This window comes from Monodon monoceros, unplaced genomic scaffold (genome assembly GCF_005190385.1).
Source record: "Monodon monoceros isolate NGI ecotype Baffin Bay Population unplaced genomic scaffold, NGI_Narwhal_1 Super_Scaffold_6, whole genome shotgun sequence".
NCBI classification, from domain to species: domain Eukaryota; kingdom Metazoa; phylum Chordata; class Mammalia; order Artiodactyla; family Monodontidae; genus Monodon; species Monodon monoceros.
Window position 1 is genome coordinate 38,061,545 of NW_021703783.1, and position 20,470 is coordinate 38,082,014.

A 20,470-nucleotide genomic window follows, 5' to 3' on the forward strand; every position below is an offset into this window, starting at 1 on the left:
ACTCTACTCTGTTCCTTCTCAGTTTGATTTGGATTGCCAGGTAAAGTTTCCTTCTGTAGCCAAGAACAGGCAAGGAGAGGGGCTGACTCAATGCTACCGGCTGCTGTCACGGCTGCCAGCATAAGTTAATAAACTGCTGATCTGGCTTACCAATCAGTCACTTGCTTGGTTGATTTCCCAGAGCCCGGTCACCCCTGGGTGAGCTAATGAAATTGAATCTCTCAACTAGAAGGCTTGGACCTGACCCGGTCTGGGGGTGGCCTCTCCAAGGAGCCTCCTAGAACAGCCAGCTGGCTTTTCTCTTGGAGAAAAGAGGAATGAAATGGTTTCTGCCCCTGTCCTTGGCCAATGGCCATGGATGCTTATCTACATGGGCTATCTGCGAGAGCCTGCCACAAATTTCAACCCCACTGCCCAGTAACACCCATCACTGCAACCTCATGCCTGTAAGCCAGCTGAAGGCTTTCCATTCATTTATTCCCAGCAGCATTTGTTGAGCATCTACTATGTTGTAGGGAACATGAGAGCAAAAGACATGATCAGAGATTACATTACGAGCATGCCCTCACATAGGGGAAAGTAACTTGATAATCTCCCTGGGTGATGAGCGCTGTTCCCTAACATGTTGGCTGAGTACAGATATCTTGGTCATAGTTAACATTGTAGTTGGCAGCTAAGATCTCAGTTGAGAGCCAACAACCAGATTGACCACTGACACCTAAAAGGACAGCAGGGGACTTCCCTGGTGGCACAGTGGTTAAGAATCCGCCTGCCAATGCAGGGGACACGGGTTCGAGCCCTGGTCCGGGAAGATCCCACATGCCAAGGAGCAACTAAGTCCGTGCGCCACAACTGCTGAGCCCGCACGCCTACAGCCCGTGCTCCGCAACAAGAGTAGCCACCGTGATGAGAGGCCCGTGCACCGCAACCAAGAGTAGCCCCCGGTCGCCGCAACTAGAGAAAGCCTGCGCGCAGCAACGAAGACCCAATGTAGCCAAAAATAAATAAGTAAAATAAATAAATTTATTAAAAAAAAATTCCCCAATCCTGCCAAAGTCATAAAAAACAAAAAAAGAGGACAGCAGGTGCTTGAGTTGCGAGGCAACTGGATACAAGACCCTGAAGGAGGGGCATCTGGGTCAGGGGCAAGAGGCAGGAGCTGGACGAGGATGCTACTAACTTACATCTGAACCGTCTTTTCACACGCTAGTCCTTTATCTCACTTGCTCAATTCACTCTAGGAGGTGGATATTCACCCTTATTATTTTAAATATGAGGAAAGGAGTCTCAGAGCAGGTGAGTGACTTGCTGATGGTCATTTATCTAGCTGGAACCAGATTACCTGTCTCCTACATTCCAACAGAGAAGGGGGGAGGGTGGGCTCGAAGGGTGGGAGGAAGCACGCACAGAGGGCAGAGGAGACAAAGGCAAACTTTCCTGGTTCACCTTATTGGCCAGGGCTGCACCCGGTCAGGGTCCCACGGCCATACACTCGGCCTGACCCTGCCTCGTCCAGGCTTATGTCTGCTGTCCTCCCAGAGATGAGGCTGAGAGGCTCTGGGGGAGCCATGCCATGGAAAGGGCAGCTCAGAGCCACCAACAAACAGGCACTGAATACAAAAAGCTGGGGTTGCAATGTGTTGAATCAGCATAAAAATTATACGTGGACCATGTCCATGCTACAGAAATGCCAGCATAAGGGCTCAAAGCAGCACACCCAAGTCTGTTCACGGCAGCTTAGGTTCTAACAGTGAAACCCTGGAAACAAACCCAACCTCTATCAACCAGGGGATTGTTAAGTAAACTGTGGGCAGCAGTGCTGAAGCAGAAACATCTCTGATATACACTCTTGTGAGAAAAGCACAACTTGCAGAAAAATCCAAATCACGTGAGCCCCTTTATGTAACAAAAAAACCTCACAAAACTATACGTTATAGGGGTCTACATAGCATATATCTATAAAATGCATACAGAGAGGTCTGGAAGGAGAGACAACTGACCACAGCTGTTACACAGCCAAATGACATTTGCTTTATCTATATCATTTAAGATTTTAAAAAATGAAATATATGAATAAGTGTATTCATACATTATATTAGAAAAAACTAAGAGAAGGGTTAAAGTAACACAAAAGAAGAGTTTGTGAATGCTTTCATTTAACTGTCCCCATAATCCCCTGGGACAGGTATTGCACGATCATCTCCATCATGGAGCTGAGACTGAGGCCCAGAGAGTATAAATGACTCGCCCACTTCACACAGCCGAGAGGACAGACAATCCCATTCTGTTTCCACCATGTGACTGACACTGCTTTGGGGTGTGGTGTGTGTGTGTGTGTGTGTGTGTGTGTGTGTGTGTGTGTGTGTGTGTGTGTGTGTGTGTGTGTGTCTGTGCAACGTGCAGGTTCAGCGGCCATGGCTCACGGGCCCAGCCGCTCTGCGGCATGTGGGATCTTCCCGGACCGGGGCACGAACCCGTGTCCCCTGCATCGGCAGGCGGACTCTCAACCACTGTGCCACCAGGGAAGCCCTAAGCATGGGCTTTGAGGATTCCAGAGAAAAGAGACTACCAGCTTTAAGCCCTTGTGCCCTCGGTTGGGTGCAGGACAAGGAGAGGGGAGCTGAGTGGAGACTCGTCTGGGGCCCATAGAAGATACTTCTCTTGTCTTCAGCAACCTGGGTGTCAAAAGTTGAAATGGCACAGACGACCTCTGCATGCAGCCCTGGGTCCTGGGGAGCACTCCCAGGTGGGTCACCACCACCAAAGGAACAGGGTCTGGCAGCCGTGTGAGCCACCAGAAAGTCTGGCCCAAGATAAAAGGGGAGCAGTGTGAAAAGGTATGTGAAAGAGGAAGGGCGTGCGTGTGATACAGTGCTTAAGAGCACGGACTGGGAAGTCGCATAGACCTGGGTTCAAAGCTTGCCTATGACCTTAGGCAACTGACTACTACTAACAGGTAATATTATTGATCACTGATGACATGCCAGGCACTTTCTGACTGCTTTGCATATATTAATTCACTGAAAAGTCACAACCTACGAGGTGGGTACTATTATTATCTGCATTTTATGGATAAGGAAACAGAAGCACAGAGAGGTAACATGACTTGATCAGTCCACACAGCTCGAATGTGGCAGAGAATGGATTTGAACCCAGCTACTGTGCTCCAAAATCTGGTGTTCTGAATTATACGGTTAACATTTACAATAAGGGTGAAAGCTACCACGGTAGTTGAGAGACTACCATGTTCCAGGTGCTAGGCTGTTTTCTTTTTTCTGTTCATATATTATCTTATAAAGCATTACCACAGCCTTGTGAGATAGTTAATATTAGCCTCATTTTAAGATGTGGCACAGAGAGATCAAGTAACTTGCCCAAAGGCCACAGTGGTAAGATGAGCTAGGCCTTGACTGTGGTTTGGGTGGGGTGCACGTGGCCACCTGAAGAGCCCCCCTGATAGCACCTTTCCCAGCTCTGCCCCTGTATGCCTGTGTAGATGCTCCCCTGCCCTGCTCCCTACAGGGACTCTGAATCACCCCTCCCTCAGTCTAACAGCACTGGGGCTGGGGGGCTTCTTTCACCTTCTCCAGGTCAGGGTGTTGGTTTGAAAGGCTTGGTTTGAGCAGGGCATTGGTTTCGGAGGATTAGTGTCTCAGGAACTGAGACTGAGGTGAGGTCCAGGAGGGAGACACGAGTGCACTTTCCCCCCGAAGGAGGAATTACTGGTCAATCCACCCTCCCTCCTGCCACCCTCAGAGGAATCCACTCAATCTCCAGTGGGTTCAGATGAGGCCTCGGGTGGGCATCAGGGCTGTTGTGGTGGCTGAGGGTGGGCGGCAGGACAGAGAAGGTTCTCACTGGATCTTTCAGGCTCATGTAAACCACTGAGGCAAAAGAGTCTCTAAACTCGGAATGAAATAAAGATGAGTCTAAAATAAAGTGATACCCCTGCCTTGGGTTTGTGTAGCCGTTTTTACTTTCCAAAGTGCTTCTCTAACTTTGAAGAAGGCAGGGCATCTATCACAGCCCCCACTAGAAAAGCAGGGTAAGGGGTGGGGTGGGGGCAGACTGGAGTCTCTTCCCCAAATCCCTCACATGCTGTGGGAAGATTCACAGGACACACAGATTCCCTGTTGGGGCTGAATGGAAGTAACCACCCAAAGCCTAGCCTCCGGGTGACAGAGGCTGAGAAGGCCTCTCTGGGCCCTCCTGCTGTGGGGGGACCTCTCTAGGCCTCTATCTTCCCATCTGTGAAATGGACAAGGAGACAGAGTAGAAAGAATGCTGGGCTGAGAGTCAGGAAAATGGGGCTTTCATCCAGCTTGGTGGCCAACAGTGCATGCATGTGTGGTGTGTGTATGAGTGTGTGGTGTGTATGTGTGATGTGTGTATGTGTGACGTGTATGGTATGCGTGTGTGTGGTGTGTACGTGTGTGTAGTATGTATGTGTGTGGTGTGTATGTGTGACATGTGTATGGCGTGTGTGGTGCGTGTGGTGTGTATGTGTGACGTGTGTATGGTATGCATGTGTGTGGTGTGTGTGTATAGTATGTATGTGTGTGTGGTGTGTGTGACATGTGTATGGTGTCTGTGTGTGTAGTGTGTGGTGTGTATGTGTGACGTGTGTATGGTATGCATGTGTGTGGTGTGTGTAGTATATATGTGTGTGGTGTGTGTGATGTGTGTATGGTGTCTGTGTGTGGTGTGTGTGTGTGTGTGTGTATGTGTGACGTGTGTATGGTATGTATGTGTGTGGTGTGTGTGTGTAGTATGTATGTGTGTGTGGTGTGTGTGTGATGTGTATGGTGTCTGTGCGTGGTGTGTATGTGTGTGTGGTGTGTGTGTGTAGTATGTATGTGTGTGTAGTGTGTACATGTGTGTGGTGTGTGTGTCTGGGTATGCTCTCTCTGGGTCTCAGCGCAGGGAGGTCCCTGTCACTCTGAGGGCTCACAGTCTCAGTGTTCCTTTTCTTCTAGGAACTGAGAGCAGACGGTTGTGTGTGTCCCCTCAATGGTCAGAAGTCAATACCCAGCACTGGAGGCCCAGCACCTCTACAAACAAAGCATCTTCCTATCCAAGCTTCACTCATCCAAACACCATCAGGGCCTGACGCATCCAGTACTGACCACACAGGCTCTCCGTGCCACCCCATCCCTGACTCTGGGACACTGCAGTGGCCTCCTAACTAATCATCTCTCAGCCGCTCTCCTATTTATTAATCTGGCTTCTCACTAATCTTCCTTAAAGCATAGAGACTGATGTTTCCTGAGGTCCTCAAACTGGCCAGATGGGGCAGGCAGGAGAGAGTTCTGTTCCCACTGGGCCCATCACCTAATTTCTAAAGTCCTATTCCTGGTTTCTTCCCTAGGTATCCAGGCTTGGCTTCCTGATTTAATTGGCTGGGAGGCTTAGCTTCCCCAAAGAAGGACCAACTCTGAGGCAGAGCAACCTGCCCAGAGTCATGTAGGCAAAGAGGCTCAGTCCCTGCAGGAAAGCAGCTGGCCAGGCCCTGGGCGCCACCTGTGCTCCCTCGCTCTCTCTCTCTCTCTCCCCCTCTCCCTGCCTCAACCCTCCTGCTCTGTCCAAACCCCTCCACCTTGCCTCATCACCCAGCCCAGCCCTCATGTTCCTCTGCCTCACTTTCCATGGGCTCCTACAGAAAAGCACTCCAGGAGAGGGCACTAGACGGGAGAGGAGGATGGGGCCAGCCTGAGGCCAGTACCGTTCGGCTGACTCACCCACTTCCGCTGGCATCTGAGTCTAGTGCATAGAGGGGGGTTACGTGGTAGGGTGAGGGAGAAAACCCAAGCTTCTTGAGAACGTGCCAAGGCCAGTCGGGGTGAGGCCGAGGAGGGGGCCCGTTCCTGCAGGCAGGACCACGGCCCTAAGAGGACTTGGATCCCCACCTCCCCAGTCTCAGACTAGTCCATCTGGGTGGCCCTGCTCTCAAAGATGGCAGGGTCCTTCAGGGGAGGGGCTGAGGTCTCTAGGAGACAATCTTTTGCTGCTCACAGCCCTTCCAAGGCCCAGGCTGCTGGGGGTTGGGGTGGGGCTCACTGGGATCTGGGCCCTCCTCTGACACTTCTCTTCCCCCTTCTCTCACACATCCTCCTCGAGGCAGCAAGGAGGATAGGGATCGCTGAGTGACATTCTTGCCTAGCTGCAGTGCGGGAACGGCCCCTCATGGTGCTGAGAATTCTCCATCGGCTAGGGTAGGAGATGCCAGATGGGCAGATGGAGAGACCAGGGGTGCTGGGCACTGGTTCTGGGGATGGGTTGAAGCTACAGGACCAGATTCCAAAGGACAGAAGTGATGCTGGAAGCAGGATCAGATTGAGGTCAAGGACCTTCTGACTTGAGCTCAACGGGGAGGAATGGGGACCTTAGTTCTCATGGGGCTGGGCCTCTGTGGGTCTCCATCCACCTGACACTGAGACGAGGGAGTGGAATGAGTCTAGCAGCCCCTCCTCAACTCTCCCCAGGCCATGGGACCCAGGGGATGGGCTGCAGGTCGTCCCTCCTTTGAGCCAGGTGGCAGAGGGCAGGAGATGGGACTGGGGCATTGACACCACGTGCTCCTAACCATTGTTTACATAAACTGCAGGATGAGCCCCAAACTGTCGGAGCATTGCTCCCCTAATGAGACATTAACAGGTAATTAGGCGCAGTGGTTCCTCCCCCGCCCCCGTGACTCACAGAAGACTGACGCTTAAGTCAGCGATGCACCCATGCTTTCTTTGCCTCACTCTGACAGTGCCTCAGCCAGACCTGGCCTCTCAGGCGTCTGTTCATTCTGCAAACATCCAGGGGTGCCTGCTGTGCGCCATGCACTGTTCTAGGCACCACGGATGCAGCGATGAGCAAGCCAGACCCAAATCCCTGCCTTCAAGGAACTCAAATTCTGCTGGACGGGGACAAACAATAAATAAACCAGAAAAATATGTAGTATGTCAGAGGATGAGACGTGCTATGGAGAAACGGGGGTGTAGGGAGCAACGTGTGTGCATGCCTGCATGTGCGCGTGTACACGCTCAGCACAAGAGATTGTAAATAAAGCAAACACTTGAAGGAGGGGAGAGAGGGAGCTGTGAGCAGATGGGAAGGAACAGACAGAGGCAACCTTGGGTGCAGGGGCCCCGGGCTGGGAGTGAGCCTGCCGTCCTCAGGAGCAGCAAGGATGCCAGCGTGGCTGCAGCAGAGTGGGCGACGGGAGGCCGTGAGGTCAGGGAGGGCCTGCAGGCAGTGGAGAGCGATTGCTGGAGGCCAAGCGGAGGAATGACCTGACCTCATCAATGTTTAACAGGATCACTCTAGCTGCTGTGGTGTGGGACACAGACTGTAGGGGCAGCACCCGTGCGAGGCCATTTCAAGAATCCAGGTGGAAGGTGATGGCGACATGGACCAGGAAGTAGCCGTGAAGGTGGAGAGAAGCAATCAGATTCTAGATAGAAGGTGAGGCCAACCGGATTTGCTGCTGGGCCAGTTGTGGGGCGTGGGGAGAGTGAGGAGTCGAGGTGTCATCAAGGCATTTGGCCTGAGTGACTGAAAGGATGGAGCTGCCACTTACAGCAACAAGGAAGGCTGTGGGAGGAGCAGGGGTTCAGGGGAAGAGCAGGAGCTCAACTCCGTGCACATTAAGTTTGAGGTGCCCATTAGATTTCCAAGTGTGGACACGGAGTAGGCAATTGGCAAGTCTAGTGTGGGATTCCAGGCTAGCGATGTAAAATTTAGGGTCATCATCATAAAAGATGGTATTCAAAGTCTTGAGACAGTCTGAGATCCCCTAGGGAGTGAGTGTGGACGGTCCATGGCCCCAGAGCCCTCCAGTGCGACCCGGGAAGCAGGAGGAAAACCAGGAGAGCTGGTGCCTGGATACCAAGTGAAGAAGATGCTTCTGGGGGGAGAGAATGAGCAATTGTATCAAATGCTGCTGAGAGTCGAGCAAGATAAGGACTGAGAAATGACAGCTGGATTCAGTCACAGGGAGGCCATTGTGGACCTCGGAGAGAGCGTTTTTAAGAGGGTAAGAGAGAATGGGAGAAGGACTGAGTAGAGAGAAGGGAGGAAGGGAGGAGAGGAATTGGAGAGAGTGTAGATTCCATTTTAAGGAGCTTTGCTCTAATTGGGGGGGCTAGAGGGAGATGTGGATTAAGAGTGTTTTGTGTGTTGCTGTTTTTTCAGTTGGGAGAAATTACAGCCTGTTTCTATGCAGATGGAGATAATCCAGTAGCGAGGGCAACACTGATGGTGCGAGAGAGGGAGGGGGAACATTGCTGGAGAGATCACCCCAGCCTCTCCCCACTTCAAGCCAACAGAAGTTGTCCTCTTTGAGGGGGACGATGGGGGTTCTGGCAATGGCACCAGGCTGGGCACAGGACACCTGCGTCCTGTCCTAAATCTGCCCTTACTGGAGGTGGGACCCTGTGCCAGCTCCTTAAAACCCGGGACTTCGGATGTGGAAAGCGGGTCTTCACATGTAGAAAGCAGGTCTAACAGCAGCACTACCTCCCTCCCTGGGTTGTGACGGAGATCCAGTGAGGTAATAGGTGTGAAAGTGCTTTGTAAAATGTAAAGGGTGGAACAGACGGTTGGGATTATTTTTATTATTCTAATAATGCAAGGGGTTATTAAAGAAATTTAAAGGATTACTGTTCATCCAACCCGACTTGTACACACAGCCTCCCCGTATAGCTGACACACGTGCTGTATCCTGATCAGCGCGAAGCCAAGTAAACTCCCTGACCCTCCATCAGCGCTCGCCCTCCTCCCACTCTGCCCGGCACGGACCCCTCTTCTTCCATTTGTCCCTGGCAAACGCTGTCCTCTGAGGCCTCCCCAGTCTCCCTCCCCTCAGTCTGACCCTCCTTCCTTTCCTCCTAGCCGACACGCCCCCACCCCAACCTTTTCATCAAAATTTGTCTTTAGCAGGTACTGTGTGCAGGAAAGAGTGCTGATCAGAAGCCAGAGAAGTTAGTGAAGCAGGATGATCAACCATCCTGGTTTGCCCAACCTTGGAGTTCCTAGGGGGTTCCCCCAAGAAGTGAGACTTTCAGTGCTAAAACTGGGAAAGTTCTGGGTAAACTGGGATAAGTTGGTCACCCTAGTCTTGACCAAGGCCAATCACACTTAGTTGATTTACCATTATCTTGCAGGGAAACCTTAGAAAAATCACTTAACTTCTTTGGGGTTAAGTTTTCTCATCTCTAAAATGAGAGGCTTGAAGTTTCACTAGACCCCTTTTTCAGTCCTGTCCAGCCCTCAGCTTCTGAGCCTGGAGGCCATTTACTCCACAGGTATTTACTGAGTGCCACTATGTGCCATGCACTGTGCCCTTCCTGCTGACTGTGGCATCCTGGGCACACAGCACACACCTCACACTTTGTAGGTGCTCAATAAAGACCTGTGGAAATGAATGAATGAATCTACCACACCTCCATTCCTGGCTCGATCCCTATCCACACCCCCAAAGATCCCCCCATCTCTGCTCCCCCACTCTGTCAGCCATAAGCCTCTGGAACCTGTGATTAAGCCCAGAACTCTGACCAGACTGAGTTGAGCTGAAAACAGTGAGGGAGAGGAGAGTCTGGTCATTGCTCCCACTGGCAGTGGATGTTTACCTTGGATGCCGCCCCACCGCGTAAGAAGATGTCACCAACACAGGCTTGCCCTGGAGCACCATCACATTCAGGTGCTGGGAGCCCAATGAGCAAAGGGCCTGTGTTGGGCTGCTCTAGGCAGGCATCTGCCCCTGGTCACCTTCATCTCCTGGGCATCTGCCTCCAGCCACCCCACTCCCTTCCCCACCTAGCCTCAGACCCTGAGTGGGGCTCTGGAGCCATCTGTGCAGGTCCCCAGTCTAACCCTCCACTTCCAGGATGCTGTCTGCTGTCTGCAAGTCATTTAAAGTCTCTGAGCTTCAGGCTCCTCATCTTAATCTGAGAACAGCAGAACCTAGTTTATAGAGTTATGGTGAGGATTCAGTACGTGTGCAGAGCTTGCTGTGGGAGAAGCAAGTGCTCAATAAATACCAGCTATCATTGTTATCATAACCATAATGATCATCATTAACACTCTCAGTCTGGTGAGGACAGCCACGGACAAGCTCAATCTAAGTGCATCTGTCACAGGGTACCTGGGATCTCCCTTCCTCCAAGAAGCCTTCCCAGATTACTCCCAGCAGAGCAAGGACTAACTTGGTCCATGCGGCTGGGACACCCTCACTCTCCCACCCCCACAAGCAGCACTGAACCTCCCCAGGAGTCAGGGGTACCTCTTCCCAGCTCTGTCTAAAGCATCAATCCTGTTGTTACGACCTTCCTTGCCCCTCTGCCCAGGTCAGCTGGTCTGTCTTAGAGACCTGACAGCACTGAGCCCCTCTGCGCCCACTGGTACTTCACAAGGGTTCAGAGAAGAGGACTATGAGGAAGATGGGGATGGTGGAGGGACCTGAGGAGATGGTGGGAGGCTGAGAAGGCAGGGCCCCCGGGAGGCCACACTCACCAACGTAAACACGCCTGCTCCCAGCACGGCGTACACTGCATGGAGCCAGGGCACCTGCAGGGCAGACAAAACACGGGCTCAAGGATGGCGAGATGGGCAGTGCGGCAGAGGGGCAGGGAGAAGGGATCAGTCCGAGAATGGAGGGTGTGGCACAGACCTCCCCAGTGGGGGCCCTCTCTCACCCCCCCAACCCTGCCCCAGACTGAGAGGTCCTTAATCCCCTGCGTGCTCACGGTGGGTGGGGGAGCCCCAGGGTAACAGTGATCCTGGAGGGCTGGCAGGGGAGGTCCAGACGGGCCAGCACTTCTTTCCTCCACACACAGCCCCAGGCTCAGGCTGGCCCAGGGTGACTCATCCTGTGGGGTCCCTGCCATCCTCCCAGCCTGGGTCTGGCCTGAGGCTGTGCCCTTCTCCCAGTGTGGACTCATCCCTGTGCCGTCTGTCCCCATGTCGGGAGCTTCCTGGCTCTGCCTGTGTGGGTAAAGGGGCTCAGGTAGAAGGGGACAAAGACTTAGGCCCAGGGGTTGGGGGGGCATCTGGCATCCCTGCCAGCTGTGCTTGCTGGGATTCCCTGCAGAGGCTGGAACAGCACCCCTTCCCAACCTCTGCTCCCCCCAGGCCTCAGGGGCACCCAGCTGAGTGCGGAAACCTTGCAAGAGGTGCCAAACGAGCCGTGCCCTCTGAAGAGCCTTCCCCCAGAAGACTCCTGGAAACACAGGCATTCCATCAGCCTGACCCGGGTCGATAAAGTGTTCTTGGAAGCTCTGGGGCCCCTTCCTGTACCCCTCCCCCCATCCTAGATACACAGAGGGCCCCCAGGCCAGCTCCGGCTCCTCCCTTCGTCAACAGGATCCTGGGAAGAGCCAAGGAAATGCCAGAACCAATCCTGACGTTCTGGACTGGGAAGCAATAACCTGGGGCTGGGCAGGATGGGGTACGGAGGGGGAGTGAGGAATACTGCTCTCAGCCCGGCAGAAAAGGGGCAGTGGGGGACCCCCGTACTAGAGGTAGCTAAGAGGAGCCCGCGGCAGGTACAAGCCCTGAGCCCTCAGCATGGGTCCAACAGCTGCTCTCTTGGGTTCCCAGGGTTCAAACCCCCTCCTGTGATGCCCTCAGTCTGCCCCTTCTCCACCTGCAGCAGCCTGAGTGCCTGGAATGGGTCACTGAGCCCTGAGCAGTCTTAGTGGGATTTCCCAGGCAGGCCGGACACTTCTTAAAGAGCTGAGATTCAGCTGTCCCCATGGACACCCTCATGGGGCAGGGGTATGCTCGGAGCCCCACTGTCCCATTTCCCGTCTGCCTGGACAGCCAGATCCTGCCTCTCTGCACTTGACTGATCCCCCAAGAGGCCCAGGAAGCCCTTCCTCAGGGCCCCTCTGGGCCTGGTGGCCCCATGGAGCTCCGGAGCCCCCTCCCCGGCCTAGGGTTTAAATGATCTGAGCCCGCCCCCTCGGCCTCACCTCCCCGCTAGTGGAGATGGGAAAGGTGAAGCGGATGTGGCTTGTGGAGTGGGCAGGTGCCCAGACCTGTCAAGAAAAGCCTCGCTTCGTTGTTCGTTACACTGCCAAGCAGCCCAGGGCAGGTGCCAGGAGGGGCAGGACAGGATGGCAGGCTGTGAGCCCTTGGCTCGCGGCCTTCCCTGGAGGGTGTAGGAGGAAACAGCACCCTCCCACCCCCGCCATCCCCATGGGGCCGGTTGGGAGACCTGGAGACTCACATATCGGAAGGGCAGGAGGATGGCCAGGACGAGTCCACTGAAGAAGAGAGTCATGAGCAGCACGAAGAGCACACCTTGGCAGGACGTGAAGTCAAACTGCAGGGGTGGGACACGCGTCAGCTGCCGGGGCCCTCAGGCCTGCACAGAGCGGCCCGGCGTTCCTGGGGGCCCCGGCTGGGCAGTGTGCTGGCCAGAAGGCCGAGGCTTCGGCAGCAGGCCACCTTCCCGTGCTCACCCCAGAACCCGCTGTTCCTCCCCCTCCCATCCCAGGCGGCCTCCCCAGACACTACGCATGCCTTTTACCTCCCCCAGCTGGGGAATCCAAGCTTGCAGCCCACCGCCCCCGCCCCCCACCAACCTTCCCCAGCCCGAAGGCCCCAGGGCTGACCTTGGTCTGGAAGCTAAAGACGGTGACCGAGAGGCAGACGAGGGCCGTGATGCCCAGGCACAGCAGCACAGATGTGGTGTTGTAGTAGCTGCAGGACGGGCAGGCCAGGGCGTCGGCTTCAGGGCAGGGCTTCTGGTCTCCCCTTGCCCTCCTCCCAGGTCCTCCCCTTCTGCCAGGACCTGGTCCCACGACCTCTGGCCCCCAGCCTCTCCCCTTTCCCAGGATCCCCCTTCTCTCTGCCTCCTCATCCTTTCTACTGGGACCCACCCTCCCCAACATGCTCACACTCAAAATCCTGTTAGAAGGATCTCGAAGAGGTGGGAATGGGGGTGGGGAGGGGTTGTGCTGGTGCCTGGAGGTGGCTTATAGGGAACTGTGTGATCATGAACCTGGGGTCTTTTCAGCTGCAGCTTGAGAGGTGTCACCTTGCTCTCCTCCGTCTCCCACCCCCACCCACCAGCCTGGCCAGGTCCTGGAGGCCGAGTGCGGGAGAAGCGCGCTCTAAGCCCACGTCTCCTGCCTGCCTGAACGCCCACCGCCCCCCCGCCCCCGTCCAAACGCTCCCCGGAAGGACTGTGCTTGGGGCAGCTCCCCTCGGGGTGTGGCCAGCCCCCTTCCGCCTGGCCCCTTTACCTGGACAACATCCCAGTGAGGTAGGCCATGGACAGGGTCTGAAAGGAGAAGCAGGATGAGGGAATGCTGGGGGCCCAGACACCTTCAAGGGCCAGCCTGGGTCTCCACCCCTTGTGTGTACCCCTCAACTCTGAGTCTGCTTTGCTCACACACACATTTACCTCCAGGATTTCTCCCGGTGAAGGAGGTCCCAGCTGTCCCTTTCTTTTTTCTGCAGCCCTGCTCGTCCCCCTTTCTAAGATTCACACCCTCCCCCCACCCCCAGCTCTTGTTATCCATAGCTCTAGGAGTCCCCATACAAACCTCTTAAAAACAAAATCACAACAGAAAGAGGGAGTGGATGGAGTGGGGAGAGAAAGGCTATTTGGAAAGAGAGGGTGGGGTGTCTTTGCAGAAGAAGTGGGGCGAAAATACCCCTGCCACCCCCAGTGACCGCACATCAGCTACCTCCAACTCCTAGCCCTCGAAGCTCACCCTTCAACTCTCCTCCCCCCATCCCCACTCAGTATCTGTCCCCACATCACTTACAAAGATGGTCAGGAGGATCAGGTTCCAGGGGAAATGCCTCCTGTAAGGCAAGCCACCGAGTTCAGAGGAGAGAGGGGGCGTGCCTGCAGCACAGGCTGGGTCATGCCGTACGAGGGCTCTCCGACAAACTCATCCCCACTCCTCGGAGCTTCTTCCTTCAGCCACATCCCCATGTGCCCCCATCTGTGCCTTCACCCTACCCCCCACCCCGAGGTGCCAAGTAAAGGAGGGAGGGGCAGGCCTGCTTGATGGAGCCCAGAGAAGGATGGGGCCGTCTTAGGGGTGCACTGGCGGCAAGCAGGACTGGGGCCAGGACTTCCAAGGTCCTGCTCACGTTCCCACAGCCATGCTGCTCCTCAAGCCGTCATCATACCTTGGTCCAGAACAGCAGGCCAGGGTCAGGTAGGTCGCGAAGAAGACGGCGCTGTGAGAGACAGACGGATGCGAGAGCTGGCCGCCCCTGAAGGCCCTCCACCCAGGCCCCTGCTCGTCCCACTCTCTGCCACCCCTGCCCACAGGGCACCAAGCAGGCTGCCACGGGCCAGGGGCAGGGGTTGGTTAAGCGCACGATCATCTCAGAACCTTGCAATGGGCAGGGTGATGGTGTAATTCCAAAAGAAAGGAAGGGGAGTAAGATGAGCCTGCTTCTAGAAATACTGAATCTTGGGTGCCATGTGGTAGCTGACCACCCAATGCAAAGTGGTTCCCCCCAGACAATGTCTTATTACTTATATATATTTTGAAAAGCTCATATACAGTGTTCTCTATATGCCAGGCAGAGGGCTACATGCTTTATGAGGATTAGCGAATATAACCCTCATATCTTCTCTAGGAAGCACGTTCTTCACTTTATAACTGAGGCACAGTGAGGCCAGGTGAGCTGTCCAAGGTCATACAGCTACCACATGGCAGAGGCAGGGTTAGAACACAGGCATTCTCCTCCAGAGTCCTAGCTTATAACCACTACCCCATACTGCCTCCTTTAGGCCTTTCCCTGGCCCTGTCACTACCTACAATGATCTTGTCTGTCCTGCCAGCACCTGGCACAGCAAGAAGTACCTGTGGCATGAATTTCTGGATCAGGTGGCCGTATCCATTGGGAGACTGGCAGGAAGCTCAGGTGAAACCCAGAGACAGGGGTCGAGGATTAAGGATTTTCTGGAGAGCAGTGGAGGTGGAGGCCAGTCCAGGAGGTGGGACATGAGGGCTGAAGACCCAAGGCTGGGGCATGCTCATGTCTACCTAGATTGGTGCCAACACCAATGCATGGTCTCCAGCTCTCAGTGTGCCCTCAACACATGGCACCTGTCATCCTTCCCCATCTCCCTCCTCGGTTCTCTCACCCATCCCCTACAGCAACAATGCCAACCATCCTCCTTCATCTGCAAACCTCCCAGGCTGCCTCACTCTCCTGCCTGGTCTGGCCTGATGTGTCCCAGAAAGATTCGAGATGAGGTGGGGGGCTCCACTGGCTCCCTGCCTGCCACCTGCAAACATCGCGTCATGCATCTATGTGTCCTTCCTCCTGTCCCTCCTCCCATCCCAGGTGAATCCCCCCAAGCCTCTGGGTCCCACACCCTCAACTGTCCTGCCATCGACTGCTACATCTTCTCCCTCACAAACCTCCTCAGCTGTTCTCCATCTTTAACCAACATCTTTCCCGGCTCCAGCTACTGCCACTTTATCCACCCTCACAGCCAAGCTTCTTGAAAAAGTTGTCTCCACTAACGGCACCTTCTCCAACTCACAATTACTCCTCAACTTAACAAACCAGCCCCTGTCCCACTTAATGAGAGCTGGCTTTGTCACATCACTATGACTTTGTTGAGTCCAACTGACACTTGTCCATCCTTATCTGACCTGGACATGCTGACATTTGATCTCTCTCGTTGTTTCCCTGGTCCCACAATGACACAGCCTTGGGTCCCCTCCTACCTCCCTGGTCACTTCTTCTCCATCTCCTTCAGCACAGGGTCTCTCCCATCAGACTGTCTCCCTTCATGATCCTCTTGGGTAGGCTCACTCATTCCTAGGACTCCCTTTATCAGGCAGATGCTCATGACTCACACACCATATTTCTGATCTAGAATTTCCTTCTCAAACGCAGACCTGAATAACCAACTGCCTACTGGGCAAACACGGCTGTTAGGCAGCAGGTTAGAGCCGAATCTGCCCTCTTCCTTGCTCCTTCTCCGGCATCCCCTATTGCAGAGGATGTCATGCAGCCTCCGAGTCACCCAACCAGCGACCTCGGTCAGCCTTGACTCTCACCCTGCCATGCCCAGCTAATCACTTGGACCTGCTGATCCTCTACCCAGGCAGTTCTCAAATCTGTCCCGTTCTCTCCATCCCCACGACCACCCTTTTAGGTCGGGTCATCTCTGTCTATCTGGTCCTTCTGCCTCCAGTCCTGCCTTCCACTCTCCAAGCTATAGGCAGATCCCATCATGTGACTCTCCTGTTTAAAATTCCAAAGACCTGGTGATGCCCTACCTGATCCGCCCCCCGGCCTACCTCCCCAGCCCATCCGGCACCGCACTCCGCCCCTCCATCTACCCTCATTGCCCTCTGCACCCTCACAGTGTGCCCACCGCTCTCTGCCCCCACTGGAAAGGACCGACTGGCGAGGATGCCTGGGGCTGAGGCTGGAGGGGTTTCCTCTGTGCACCACGGGCATAACTCAACCAAAGCCTGCACCCCACACCCCATGGGTCTGCTCATCTGATCCCCACCCAGATGTAGCACCTGGAACAACCTATTGTCCAACCCAGGGCCTGGCACGGCTTAGGCAATCTTTAAATATTTCTGGGTGAAATGTGAAAGCACAGGGAATGTAGGGGTTGAGACGAGCCTATTGGATTTGGTAAATAGGAGCCCTCCATCTTCACCCTCTCCTATTCTTCAGTAGTTCTCAAATGATGCATCACTGCTGTCACAGTGATGGAGGGGTTCTCAGTGCCAGGGCCAGGGCTGCAGGCCATCCTGTTCCATTAGGAACAGTGGAGTCGTCCTGCCCCAGTTGTTAAGAAATACCCCAGCATCTGCTCTCTTTCTGTCTCCCTTGAGTCACCAGTCACTTCGACAACAACAATAATAATAATACCCTTGTCTATGTGTATCCTGGTTGTGGGGCCTGTCTCCCTGGCCAGACTGGAAGCTTCCTGAGGGCAGGGCCCAGCCTCCTTTTCTCTCTGGTCCAGAGCTCCTCAACCCTCAAGACGAGTGGTCGGGAGGAAGGGCAGAGGGACGGACGACCTGGAGCGTATGGGCCAGTTTGGGAGCCTGACCCTCATTTCACATCCCAGCTCTGCCACCACCATCATGTGACCTTGAACAGCTACTTAACTGCAGAGCTCCAGCCTCCTGCTTTGTAAAACGGGAATGCTGGTACCAACTCACTGGGTTGTAGCGAGGACTGAATGAGAGCATGCAGTCCAGCCTTGAGCACAGAGCCTGGCACTGGGTAGGGACCTGAAGATGGGAGTTGTTATTATTATAACTAGAACCTGGCTAACTGACAGCTTCCTGGAGAGGCTCGGACCCACCTCCCCCAAGTCTGGTCTCACACTTTTCCTCCTCTGTCTGGTCCCCCCACCTCCACCCCACAGCCCTTACTCCTCCCCCGCACGGTAGGGAGGCCCGCAGTTCCCGCTGCCAAGGCTCAGAGGGAGCAATCAGACAATAAGGGGAGAGCCCACTGAGGGAGATGATTGGGGCCTGGAGAAAGAGTGGGCGGGGGCAGGGGGTGGTGCTGGAAGGCTGCCATCCCAGGGAGCGAAGAATAAATCACAGAAGAAGTGAAAGACAGACTTGCTTGTCAGAGCCTGGGCCTCAGGGCCTGAGCTAGAGCCGTGGTCTGTTTACAGAATGTCAAGACCATGGCAGAGGCTCAGGTGGAGGCCAGGGTCCAAACCCAGTGTCCTCCCCCAACTTATGATGCTCCAGGACCAGTCCCAGGCTGTGGGGAAGCAGCAGAGCATGGAGGGGAAGTGCATGAGCTTCTCAATCAGAAAGACAGGGTTCAATCCTGGCTCTGCTGCTTAGGAAGCAACCTCTTCTCTCTGAGCCTCAATTTTCTCATGTATAAAATGGGGATAATAAGGCTTCCCTGGTGGCGCAGTGGTTGAGAATCTGCCTGCTAATGCAAGGGACACGGGTTCGAGTCCTGGTCTGGGAGGATCCCACATGCCGCGGAGCAACTAGGCCCGTGAGCCACAACTACTGAGCCTGCACGTCTGGAGCCTGTGCTCTGCAACAAGAGAGGCCGCGATAGTGAGAGGCCCGCACACCGGGATGAAGAGTGGCCCCCGCTTGCCACAACTAGAGAAAGCCCTCGCACGGAAACGAAGACCCAACATAGCAAAAATAAAATAAATAAATTAATAAATTCCTACCCCCAACATCTTCTTTAAAAAAAAAAAATGGGGATAATAACTGTATCTGCCTCGTAGGGCTGTTGTTAAGGATCAAATGAAGAATATCTGCAAATCACATGGCACAGTGCTTCATACACAGAAAAAGACCTGCTTTATTCTTACTGCTATTAAGGGCTTGGTATTTGGAGGACGTGAGACCCACTAGGTCTCACACCCAGAGGCAGACTCAGGACTGTATAGCGATGTGGGGAGGGGGCAGGATGGGGCAGAGCAACAGGCTGGCTTTCTAGAGAACAGGGCAGCATCTTGGTGGTGAATTCCCAAGCACCTTTAAGGCTTTGCGACGCTCCATGGAAAGCACACGGTCCATGCCCACTTCCGACTTCTCTCCACACCCACCCACCCCTGAGTCTGGGACAGCATCTGTTTTCTGCCTGGAGATGCTGAGGAGGAAGGACCTCTCACCATTCAGAGGTCAAATTCTCACACCATTCTCAGTGGGGTGGACTCTGCCCTCAATTCTAGAGCCTGCTTATTCTTGGACCGTCCCCCTGCCACCATCTGCTTAGGGCACAGAGTCCCAAAGACCCTCCCGCAGGAGGCCTGATGAGGGGCCTGGGGACCGCATTCCCGAGGTGGCAGGGCGCAGAGGCTGCCAGGCGGTGCTGATGTGCTGGGAGCCATGCCGACCCGCCACGGGGGCTGGCCGGGGTGGCAGTCCCTGGGGCCTCATCAGTTTTAGCCTGCAGTGCCCCCCGTCCCCCAAGACGCCCGCCTCCCTGCCTGGTCTGCAGACAGGCCCTCTGTCCTGTGCCCTAAGAAAGGCTCTGGGTGTGAATGTCTCCTCCCCTGGGATCCCCGACTTGGCTGAGCTTCTCCTCCACTCCTCCGGGGAGCCCCAGAGGCCAGGATGTCTCCTTCCTGTCAGGCTTTGGCTGGCTTTTGTTAACTTGAGGCCCACTCTGGGACTGTTCTGGGCTCGGGTGGTCCAGGAGGCTCTGGGCTGAGCCTACGTTCCCACCAGACCCCCATCCAGGAACAGGCCTGGGACAGCTGTAGTGTGCAAGCTCCTTGGGTGGACATTCAGAGCCTCCACCCCGGAAGGCCTCGCTTCTCTCTGGGATGTCCCGATTCCCCTCACGGAGCCTTGCAGTGCTCCACCAGCCTGGTCCCTAATTTACCCAACGTACCACGTGCGCTCCCACTCCCAAGCTTTTGCTTAAGTCACCCCAGTCCCCAGGCCCCTTGGCTCATCCTTTGAGGCGCACCCGCTGACATGGACTGAGGGCTCCCCCTCCTCTGAATGCTGCTCTTTCACAGGCTGCCTTGTATGCCCACCACCTTCCCCTGCAGAGGCCTCCTCTCTACCAGCTCCAGTTCTGGCCTGGGCTCACAGTGGGTGCTGAAGGAGACTTTGCTGACAGTAGCTCTGCTTTGAACAGGGTGGTCCGGCCTGAAAGTATCCAGAATGACTCCTTAATTGCCCGCATAGGAGGGTCAGAATAACCTCTCAAGTTACCTGCCATGCTCCTTAAAGAGTAGAGTATATAAGCAGAAGCCAACTGCTCGAGGGGAAGGGAGTCTGCCAAGTAGAGGGATTAAGAGTACAAGCCTCAACCTGAATCTTGGGTTTGAATCCCAGCTCTACCACTGCCTACCTGTGTGACCTTGGGCAAATTACTCAACCTCTCTGAGACTTAGTTTTCTGAGGAGTGAATGCAACACTGCATATCAAGCACGTAGAACAATGCCCAGCCCTTATTAGGCATTTATAAGTGGTAGCTCTTACAATTAATAATTCACAAGCATGAGTAACAACTACGGTAATATTGAGTAGCGACATTATCGTTAGTGTGGGCCAAGGTGTCCCAGCCCCCCTCTCCTCCAAGCCAAGGTCTGGGTCTCCCTAGCCATGACCCCAGTTCCACCCTTCCCTCCTTGGGCAGGCACCAGAACCAACGCCCATCTCCTCCCCTCCCCCTCAGCTCCACACACCCCAGAAGGCCCCTTCTGGCCATGCTCTTATGAGGCAGTTCCTATGGGATGGGGAGAGGTCATGGGCTGGGATTCTGTCAGCGGAGATTTCCCACCTTGGCTGTGGAGGGTGTTCTGGGAAGGGGCCTGGGTATACTTACTAGGACGCCCAGTACCAGCCTGGGTTGGCCTGGACATAGTCCTTAACGGGGTCACTGCAGAGAAGGGAGGGAGAGAGAATCAGAATTTACCCTCTGCCTCCATTTCTAGTTCAACATCTGCACCTGCCCCCCACCCCCCCCACCCCCCGCCACACCCCCACCCCCCCGCCACCCCCGCCACCACCCCCGCCAC

The 20,470-nt window shown here is 54.8% G+C and overlaps 1 protein-coding gene across 1 annotated transcript in view; it reads right to left on the bottom strand.

Moving 5' to 3' along the window:
• Nucleotides 1–20,470, bottom strand: part of FAIM2 (Fas apoptotic inhibitory molecule 2) — a 30,334-nt gene that overhangs the window by 2,034 nt on the left and 7,830 nt on the right. Inside the window, exons 5-11 of the mRNA XM_029205866.1 lie at nt 20,278–20,331; nt 14,140–14,190; nt 13,767–13,806; nt 13,239–13,276; nt 12,606–12,693; nt 12,218–12,313; nt 10,501–10,554 (exon numbers count right to left, since the gene is read on the bottom strand). Of these exons, the coding sequence (XP_029061699.1) occupies nt 10,501–10,554; nt 12,218–12,313; nt 12,606–12,693; nt 13,239–13,276; nt 13,767–13,806; nt 14,140–14,190; nt 20,278–20,331 (421 nt within the window). The remainder of the gene's footprint in view (nt 1–10,500; nt 10,555–12,217; nt 12,314–12,605; nt 12,694–13,238; nt 13,277–13,766; nt 13,807–14,139; nt 14,191–20,277; nt 20,332–20,470) is intronic.